Genomic DNA, 10,885 nt, shown 5'->3' on the forward strand with positions numbered 1-10,885 from the left:
TGAAAAACAAACCCAAAAAGAAAACAACATATGCCAGAGAGGGTGTAGAGAGATTGAAATCCTCATGCACTGCTGGTGAGCATGTAAATATATATGACCATTGTGGGGAGTATATGGTGTTACTTAAAACAACCGGGAGTAGGAATGTTATATGACCCAGCAATAGTTCTGCTGAGTATATACCCTTATGAAATACACTTTAATATTAATGACAGCACTTCACAATAGCAACAAGTTGGAGACAGTTCAAATGTCTATTAGTAGAAGAATGGATGAAGAAACTTTGGTATATACACACAACGGTATATTATTTTGAAAAACAATGATAAAACTGTCACATGACTTTGATAGACCTGAAGATCATTATATTGAGTGAAATTAGCCAATCCCAAGAGTACAAATATTGTATGAGATAAAAACCCAGACAAAGACTTACCAAAGGGAACATACATTGGAGGTTTCCAAGGGAAGGAAGGCCAGGGGGCAACATGAAGCAATGAACAAGACAGTTGACAGTAATGGGTTGAGTGAAAGGGAGAATGGAGGAGGGGGGTGATGGTATAGAATATAGGGTTAATGTGGGTGTTGCTGAGTGGTTCGAACTGTTGGATATAGCGTTGAGTATATAAAATATAACCTCCCTGACCACTGGAGATCCTCTCACAGAGGGGTCTAGAGGAGGAGATGAGTCAGTCAGGGTGCGACGTAGCACTGATGAAGAATACAACTTTCCTCCAGTTTCCCCCCCATCCACCATGATACGAATTCTACCTTGCAAGTCTTGATAGAGCAGAGGTTGTACACTGGTGCATATAGGAGCTGGAGGCACAGAGAATCCAGCGTGGATGATACCTTCAGGATCAGGGGTGTGAGATGTGATACTGGGAGAGTAGAGGGCGAGTGGGTTGGAAAGGGGGAACAGATTACAAGGATCTATATGTGACTTCCTCCCTGGGGGATGGACAACAGAAAAGTGGGTGAAGGGAGATGCCGGATAGGGCAAGACATGCCAAAATAATAATTTATAAATTATCAAGGGCTCATGAAGGAGGGGTGAGCGAGGAGGGAGAAGAAAAAAGAGGACCTGAGGCAAAGGGCTTAGAGTGGAGAGCAATTCTTTGAAAATGATTAGGGCAAAGAATGTACAGATGTGCTTTATACAATTGATGTATGTATATGTATGGTTTGTGATAAGAGTTGTATGAGCTCCTAATAAAATGTTAAAAAACAAAAAATAATAATGAAAATATAACCTCCCCAACCTAATGAATAATTTAAAAAATCAAACACACACACACACACACACACACACGAGTAACTGGGAAGAGAGTGCTTAACTGGAGAGATTGTAAAATGTCAGTTATGTGTCCAACTGAATGGGCTTCTAAAACCAAATTATAAAAGTTATCAATTTTCTGAGTAATGAGGTCATTTCCTTGTAAGCGATGAGTCATGAAAGTTTAAGGGAATTGAGGAATATTTGAGCAATTGGATCCTCAGCCAGCAGGTTATTACAACATGCTTTATTATTATGTTACTGGAGATAGTTTACTGTGGGTGAAATCACATATAAATATACAAAGTCCACATCCATACTAATAGTAAAAGAGGATTCCATGTGTGGAGGTCTTCGGAGAAATTCAGGGAAGTAAAGGTAGAAAGCTACTTACCCATCATGATAGGACTAAATGTGAACAGAGCTGGGAAGAACACTGCCTGGATGCCCTCATTGATGCCTCAGTTGGACCAGGAATCTCAGCCTTGAGAGCTCTCCTGAGTAAAGGTGTGCACTTGGATGATATTCCAAATCTCAGGGTGCGCAAACTAAACACTGAATCCCTGCTTCCTCCCTTCCAGAGGCGCTCATAAGAAAATGGTATAACAAGAGGGCCCTTCTGTTGGGCAGTAGTGATGGCCAATGGGAACAAACACAGGCCTGCAAGCAGTGGGTGAGCTGTGGGCCGTAATTGCTACAACTCAGACCTCAGTCACCTGAAGGCACCCATACCTTGCTCTTGTGTGTCCCAGCAGAGAGAGTTCACCAGATGAGATTTTTTATCTCTTAGTTACTTTTGCTCTGGTGTTGATGGAAATACTGGGGTATGAATTCATGAGGCAATTTGGAAAGGGGCGAGCGATGCAGGTAATGGAAGAGTAAGAGAGTGCTGTTGAGGCTCTCAAGGGGTACAATTAACGTCGCACCTTAGAAATTGTAGTGAAGCTGTCTGTGTCCCTTTGGGCTGGTTTGTGACTCCCTCAAGAGTCCCTGGGTAGCATCCTTTCTTCCATCCACAGTCTACATCTCGTTCAAGGTAAATTGACCCCTTGTGTGATGGCAGGAAGAATGCCTTTAACAGGCAATGGGGACATGACTGTGTGGATGTACAGAGCACTTTTTGTTTCCAGGAAAGTTCTTTTCCACTGGGAATGTAGAGAACGCTGAAAATGAACAGTGTTTATGTTCTCAGAGGAAGGGTCTTCACACAATTAACATCTTTAATTTTGCTGTGAAACACTAGTTATTGATAGCCTCTCTTTAATTTGTCCTATTTGTTCTTTATTCCCTTTGTCATATTTTGAACCATTTAAGTAATTTCATTTTGTTTCTCTCTGTGAGCTTTTTTGTAGTGGTTACGTGTTCGGCTGCAGTTTTCATGGTCAATAGTTCAAAACCACCAGCAGCTCTGTGGGAGAAAGACTGCGCTTTCTAATACCACTAATTCTTACATACTCAGAAACCCACAGGGTGTCATTATGAGTCTACATAGACATGATGACAGTGAGTGAGCTTTTTGGTTCATATTCTTTTAAAAAAATTCTTTTATTGCGGACTCTTACATCTCTTATCCCAATCCATACATTCATCCACTGTGTAAAGCACATTTGCACATTTGCTGCCATCATCATTTTCAAAGCATTCTCTTCCCACTTGAGCCCTGATATCAGCTCCCCATTTCTTCCCACTCCCTCGTTCCCCCTCCTGCCCTCCCACATGAACCCTTGATGAGTTTTACATTATTATTTTTATATCTTACCTTGTCTTCTGTCACCCCTCAACCACTTCTCCATTGTTCTACCCTGTGGTAGGGGATATAGTTTGATCCTTGTGATGGATTCCCTCTTTCTCCCCTTTCTCCCCTCACCCGACCCTAATCCTCTAGTATCCCTACTCTCATTGTTGTTCCTGAGGGGTTTATCTATCCTGGATTCCCTGTGTTGTGGGCTCTTATCTGTAGCACTGTACATGCTCTGGTCTAATCCAATTTGTAAGGTAGAATTGAGGTTGTGACAGTGGGGTGAAGGAAGCACCAAAGAATTAGAGGAAAGTTGTGTGTTTAATTGGTGCTGTATTGCACCCTGACTGGCTCATCTCTTCCCTGTGACCCCTCTTTGAGGTGATGTCCAATTGTCTAGAGATGGGTTTTGTGACTCCATTCCCCTCACCTCCCCCTGCCCCCATTCACATTGGGTATGTTTTTGTTCTGGGTCTTAGATGCCTGACACCTGATTCCATTGACTCTCATGATCAGATAGGCTGGTGTGCTTCTTCCATGCAGTGTATGTTGCTTCTCAGCTAAATGGCCGCTTGTTTATCTTCAAGCCTTTAAGATTCCAGATGCTATTTCTTTTGATAGCTGGGCACCATCAGCTTTCTTCAGCACATTTGCTTTTGCACTGATTTTGGCTTCAGCGATTGTGTCGGGAAGGTAAGCATCACGGAATGTCGGTTTGTTTGAACAAATTGCTCTTGTGTTGAGGAAGTACTTGAGTCAAGGCCCAATGTCCATCTGCAACCTTAATTCTTTTTTAAAATATCGTTTTATTATGTGCTCATACAACTCTTATCATAATCCTTACAAACTTCTATTGTGTAAAGCACATTTGTACATTTATTGTCCTCATCATTCTCAAAATATTTGATCTCCCTGGTATCAGCTCCTCAGTTTCCCCCCACCCCCTCTCTCTCCCCTCCTCATGAACCCTTGATAATTTATAAATTATTATTTTGTCATATCTTGCCCTGTCCAACGTCTCCCTTCACCCACTTTTGTGTTGTCCATTCCACAGGGAGGAGGTTATATGTAGATCCTTGTAATTGGTTCCCCCTTTCCACCTTCTCTCCACCCTCCTACTATTGCCACTCATACCACTGGTCCTGAAAGGATCCTCCGACCTAGATTCCATGTGCTTTCACTTCCTATCTCTACCAGTGTACATCCTCTGGTCTAGCCAGGTGTGTAAATTAGAATTGGAATCACGATAGTGTTGGAGGAAGGAGCATTTAGGAACTAGAGGAAAGTTGTCTGTTTCATTGTTGCTACATCGCACCCTGACGGTTTCGTGTCCTCCCTGAAACCCTTTGGTAAGGAGATGTTCAGTGGCTTACAAATGGGCTTTGCGTCTCCACTCCACACTTCCTACCTCATTCACAATGATATGATTTTTTATTCTGATGATGCCTGATAGCCGATCCCTATGACACCTCGTGATGCTAAGGCTGGTGTGTTTCTTCTATGTGAGCTTTGCTGTTTCTGAGCTAGATGGCCTCTTGTTTATCTTCAAGCCTTTAAGATCCCAGATGCTATATTTTTTGATAGCTGGGCACCATCAGCTTTCTTCGCCACATTTGCCTATGCACTCCTTTGTTTTTAGTGATGGTATCAGTGAGGTGAGCACCCAATGATATGATTTTTTGTTCTTTGATGCCTGATAACTGATTACTTTGGCACCTCGTGATCACACAGGCTGGTGAGCTTCTTCCACGTGGGCTTTGTTGCTTCTGAGCTAGATGGTCACTTGTTTACCTTCAAGCCTTTAAGACTCCAGACATTATAACTTTTGATATCTGGGCACCATCAGCTTTCTGTACCACATTGCTTATTTACCTGCTTTGTCTTCATCGGGTGTGTTAGGAAGCTGAGCATCATAGAATGCCAATTTAATAGAAGAAAGTATTCTTTCATTGAGGCAAAACTTAAGTGTGGAGGCCTAATGAACTTGTGCTACCTTAATATTAAACCTATAAATATATGCATATAGACCTATTTCACCATTCTCATATATAAATAAATTTGCCTATATACAATCCTTTATTTAGACCTCTATAAATGCCCTTTGCCTCCTAGCTGTTTTCTCTATTTCCTTGACTTTGCTCTTGTCCCACTATCATGCTCAATCTTCATTTGGGTTTCATTAATTCCTCTTGGTTACATTACTCTTGATCATGCCCTACCAGGCCTCCTACACCCTCCTCTCCACCGATTTGGATCACTTGTGTTCCCTTGTCCCTGGGTTTGTTAACACCCCTACTATTTGTTGGGAATATATATATATATATATATATATATATATATATATATATATATATATATATATATATCTTTTATGGTAAGATAATATCAAAATGCGGGTTTGAAAATAGGTACGTTTCTTCAATATTTAAAATAAATAATCACTTAACATCTTTTAAAATATATATAATTTCCAATCCAAACACAAACTTACTTCCATCGAGTTGAATGCGACTCCTATTGACCCTATAGGGCACGGTAGAACTGCTATTTCCTCACAGGAAACCTTGGGAGCTCACAGGTAGAACTGTGTGTTTCTGAGACTGTAACTGTTTATAGGAGTAGAAAGCACCATCTTTCTCCTTAGAGAGGCTGTTGGCTTCAAACCACTCATCTTTTGGACAGCAGCCCAACGTGTAACCAGTATGCCACGACCAGGGCTCCAGGATTAAAGACCTAGCCCATTCATCCAATGTTACAAATGCTTCTTTTCCTTGTTCTTACTGCAAGTCAGATATTATGTTAGAACCTTGGAAAAAAGGATGCGATGAAGGGCTCATAAACTAGGGGAAGAGATGTGGACATAGACTCATCTCTAAGAGTCTATATGCACAATGATTGGAATATGCACTTGGCGTAGTCTTATGATGAAGGAGAAACACAAGTTCAGCCTCAGGTTTTAGGAAGGCTTTCTGATAGAAGTGATTCCTGAGTTGAATCTTAATTAAAAAAATAGGTGTTTGGCAGGAGAAGTTACATAGTTAGAAGTTACAAAGTTAAAAGTTACAATAGTAGGACATATGCTAGTTATTGAATTATATACAAAATATTTCCTGTGGTTATTTTCACCCGCGAGTTCCATTGAATGGCTCAAGCATGAAGACTAACTTCAGGCAGAAAAATATGGTCATCGTTCAAGGTTACTTCGAGTATCTTCTGAAGCTGGATTTCAGACCTCCTTTCCTCATAGTCAGATGTATCAGTGATGCAGTAGTTAAATGTTCAGCAGCTATTTGAAAAGTTGGCAATTTGAACCTACCCAATTACTTTGCAGAAGATGAGTTGGTTATCTGCTCCTGCAGATGTTACAGTGTATGAACCTCTCCAGGGCAGTTTGTCTCTGTCTAATGGAGTCCGTAATGACTACATAGCACCTAACTGAAGCCGCAGCAGCAATAGCAACCGTCTGAAGGGCAGCGTCTTCTCCTGTTGCCTGGGGAACTCCAGGAGGCAGCACTAGGTATTCCAGGTGAGGGTTTTCATCCTCTCTTGGGTAATAACAATGTAAACGCTCTCCCATGAATTAGAATTGACTCATGGGGACGTATAGGACATTAGAACTGCTGCTGTGGGTTCTGAGACTGTTAACTCTTTACTGGAACAGAAACCATCATCTTTCCGTCAAGAAAGGGTTAGTGGCTTGAATTCCTAACCACGAATTTAGCAGCCCAACATGTAATCGATGACGCCACCAGGGCTCAACTCTTAATTTATAGCAATGTTTAAATACTTTCACTTGCAACTGCATTGTTGGGTGATTTGGTGTTGGTAGCATGAAACACAAAGGAACTTCATTGTACTGATCATGCCAAACATTTTCTGATCTCCTATTTGTTTCTACTTTCAGAAGATATGATAGCTTTTCTGGTGACTTATTATTAGTATGTAATCTCCGTATTCATTAATTGGAATTTCTAGTACAGCCTAAAGCCCAAATGGTAATTTTTTATCAAAATGAAACTTGTTAGTAGGTTTGATTCAGGGTTGATTTGTTTCTTTCATTTGCTGTTCCAATTGTTGCCACTCAGAACACGAGGCCTGAAAGGTTCTTCCCTGGACTATCCAGTCATGTACTGTGGGGGCAAAATTCTAAAGTGCACTTTGAGTTTTCTTTCACATAGTACGGTGTGTGTCTGTGTGTGTGTGTGTGTAGATTGCTAGCGAGATAGAAATGCCCCAACAGCAATTCCCTGAGGTGGACATTGCTTTTTCTGCTGGCTCCTTATGATTCCCTCTCATTCCTGTCCAGGCACCCATTCCACAAAGACTCTCTTTTGGGGTTGCTGTACTTCTGATAGCATTTTTTGATGAAATCTCTTTTAAGAAGGCTCAAATGGATCACCTACCATGGGTGAACCTAGACTGTATTTTTGCTCTATTCTCGACAGATTTCATTTGTTTCCTCTATAGCCCATCTCTTCCTGCTGTGCTCTCAGAGTCAGCTCCACACTAGGCTTTACACTTATTTCTCCTACTTAAATAGAAAACAGGGAGTTAAAGCAACCCGCAATCTCCAGGGAACAAGGTCAAGTGTGTGTGTTTGTGCACCACTCACATTTCTTAGGGACATCATATAGCACACTAACAAGTCTCACCAAAAATATTCTTGCTGAGGGGGATGAGAAGCTAAGACTTTTGTCTTCCAATGGGTTGACTATAGAAACAAATTCAGAGACATTCATATACATATAAGAAAGAGATCTATATGAAAGAGTAATTGTATATTAAGAAAACATCACAGCCCAGTGAAGATCAAGTCCATAAATCCAATATTAGCACATAAGTCCAATACCAGTCCATAAGTCCCTGTTTAGACTCATGCAGCACATGCAATGATGGGAAATGCAGGAAGATCACAGGCCAGTGGGTTCAAAGTCATGTGGGTACAGTGGTAGTGGAAGCATCCCCAGGGCACTCATAGGTCTCCAGGTAGTGTCAACATGAAGGTGAAGGCAGAGCGAGAGTAGCCTGCTTATAGGGAGAAAGAGGAAGAGTCTGGTCTCGAAGAGCCATTAGTCTCAGCAGACGTCCAGTGAAGCTTCACCCTGATTCACAGGCTAAACTCTGCCCACATGTTCCTATAGGAGCCACGTTGGCAGAAGAAACCCAACCATCATAGCACACCCCTTCACTCTTATACCTTCAAGTTGACACAAGATTATGTAACTATCACAAGTTTTGTGACACCAATTCATAATCTTCCAACATGTTTAATATTGATGTATGGAATTTCAGCCCCCAATATAAGACAATAGGCAGATTTTTACATTCCTAAAAAAAAGTGAAAGAAAACTATGTATGAAAATAATTAATTTGATTAATTTCTCTTTTTAATATTTCATGTTGTTTTTAATTTTTCTGAAAGTAAATATTAAGATTATAAAGAGTAATTTTTAATGCTTTTTTGTAACTAGTACTTTTCCCCATGGAAACATGATTTTGTAACTAAAAGGGCATCAACATGTGATCAATATATGATAAATTTTGTTTTGGACTAAATTTCTGTGATGGTTGTCAATAATGCAAAATTGACTTGAATTGCAGAAAGAGAATTGTTTTCCCACTTAGAGTTATAGATTCATTGGGTTATACAAAGTCTACTTATGAGCCTTGGATCATTCTCATCCCACAGATTATATGATGGAGAGCAGATTTCATGTCCTTGTTTCGGAGGCTGTAGATGATGGGGTTTAAAGCAGGTGTAACTACAGAGTATATCAGTGTGATGATCTTTTGCATAGCAACTGAATTGCCAAATGTGGGAGACACATACATCACTATTATGGTTCCATAGAACAGGGACACCACCACCAGGTGGGATCCACAGGTAGAGAAGGCCTTTCGCCGACCCCCTGAAGAAGGAACTTGAAGTACAGATCTGAGCACTAAGGCATAGGATCCAAGGATGTAGAAAAGTGTGACAATGATAAACAGAGTGCACACAAAGTGAAATACATGCTCTATGATGGGTCCAGGGACACAGGACAGAGCTACCAATGGGTTCATATCACATAGGAAATGATCAATGATGTTAGGACCACAAAAAGGTAGTTGAGAAATGAATGAAATGGGAATTAAATGTCCAAGGAAACCAATGAGCCAACAAAGAGAAACCAGAATGCCACAGAGCCGCACAGTCATGATGGAGGGGTAATGCAATGGGTAGCAGATGGCCAGGTACCGGTCAAAAGCCATGATACAAAGGAGAAAGCATTCAGTTGTTCCCAGGGCAAAGAAGAAATAAAATTGAGTGAAGCAGCCAGAGAACGAAATGGTCTTGGTTTTGGAAAGAAAGTTAGCCAGCATCTTGGGAACTGTGCAGGTCACATAACAAAGCTCAAGGAAGGAGAAGTTGGCCAGGAGCACATACATGGGAGTATGGAGTCGTGGGTCCCATCTCACTGCACCAATGATGGCCATATTCCCAGTCAGAGTCAAGATGTAGATTGACAAAATTATCCAGAAAAGGAGGATCTGCATTTCCCACGGGCCAGGAAAGCCTAGCAGGACAAAGTGTGTGACAATAGATACCTCTGACTTATTCATGGCTCCCATACTGTGGAGAAAAGACAGGTAGATAATGACAATTGACTTTGTTGCGGGGGCAGCCTGAAACTTTCCTTATGGCAGAGCTTGATTCATTTAGGCAAATGTATGGACACACACAACACACACACACACACATGCACACACACACACGCACACACACGAAAACAAAAAATGTTTTCCTTCCCCCAAAGATGTGTATTTTAGTTTTTTTTTTTTAACCAAACCACCTTATCACCTTTTGAGTAGTCTCCATTGCACTTAATACATTTGTTAAATCCGTGATTCCATTCTTGGAAACATTTTTCAAACTCATCTGTTTTCATGGCTGACAGCACCTCTCTTTTTTTCCTTCATCTCTTCTAAGTCATCAAATCGCTGTCCTCTCATGTCCCTCTTTATTCTCGGAAATAAAAAGAAGTCACTCAGAGGAAGTTCAGGTTAGTAAGGTGTGTGGGCCAAGAGAGGCGTGCGGTATTTTGCACAAAACCTGTTCACTTAGATGGCTGCGAGAGGTATATTGTGGTGGTGGCAAACCAGTTTCCCCCTTGTCTGCTACAAACCAGGTCTTTTTTTGTCACACCCTGCTGCACAATCTTTTCAGAGCCTCTAAATAGAAAGCTTGAGTAACAGTCTGACCCTGTGGAACAAACTCCAAATGCACTATGAGTTTACATTTTTGTCCATTTGTGAAGTTGACAGACGTCTTCAATTGACATTTCACTTTTTTTGAAATAAGAAAACCACTGTACACTTGAGTTTTCCCCATAGTTCTGTCCTTGTAAGCTGTATTCAACATCACAAGAGATTCTGCAGCAATTTTCTGGAGTAGGAAGCCAATTCATAGCCATAAACTGTTCTCTTAAAAAACAAGGTTCCCAAGTATAGAACATAACTGATCAGTAAGAGGAGCAAAGCCAAGCCACAAACCCCTTGACATGCCTCACAATTAGCCTTCAGGCTAGGAGGGGCAGTTTTCAGAACCCCCTCTCCCCCAGGTCCAGTGGGGAGATAGTCAGAAAGGTCAGTGGACAGACCTGGAATTATGTATGCTTATATTTGCTCGTTTTTTCTTCTTTTTTTTAAATTTTGTTTTTTTTCCTCTTTTTAATTCAAGCTTTTGCCTCTGTTATTGTTTGTTTTCCTACTTACATAAGATAGTCATGGGAAGCAAGCCCGAGGAGAAAGCAACTGAACCCATGGTTCTGGAAGGACTTGTGGGGAGGATAGGGTGGGGAAAGGAGTGGTGAAAAACCAAGCCACAGGCA

General features: G+C 41.1%; 1 protein-coding gene across 1 annotated transcript; it reads right to left on the bottom strand.

The window, feature by feature from the left end:
* Positions 1-8,672: 8,672 nt before the first annotated feature.
* LOC142425983 (olfactory receptor 11H7-like) lies at positions 8,673-9,617 on the bottom strand. Its single transcript, XM_075531471.1, has one exon. The coding sequence runs from the start codon at positions 9,615-9,617 to the stop codon at positions 8,673-8,675; it is 945 nt and encodes a 314-aa protein (XP_075387586.1).
* Positions 9,618-10,885: the final 1,268 nt, after the last annotated feature.

Source organism: Tenrec ecaudatus, chromosome 14, assembly GCF_050624435.1.
Source record: "Tenrec ecaudatus isolate mTenEca1 chromosome 14, mTenEca1.hap1, whole genome shotgun sequence".
NCBI lineage: Eukaryota > Metazoa > Chordata > Mammalia > Afrosoricida > Tenrecidae > Tenrec > Tenrec ecaudatus.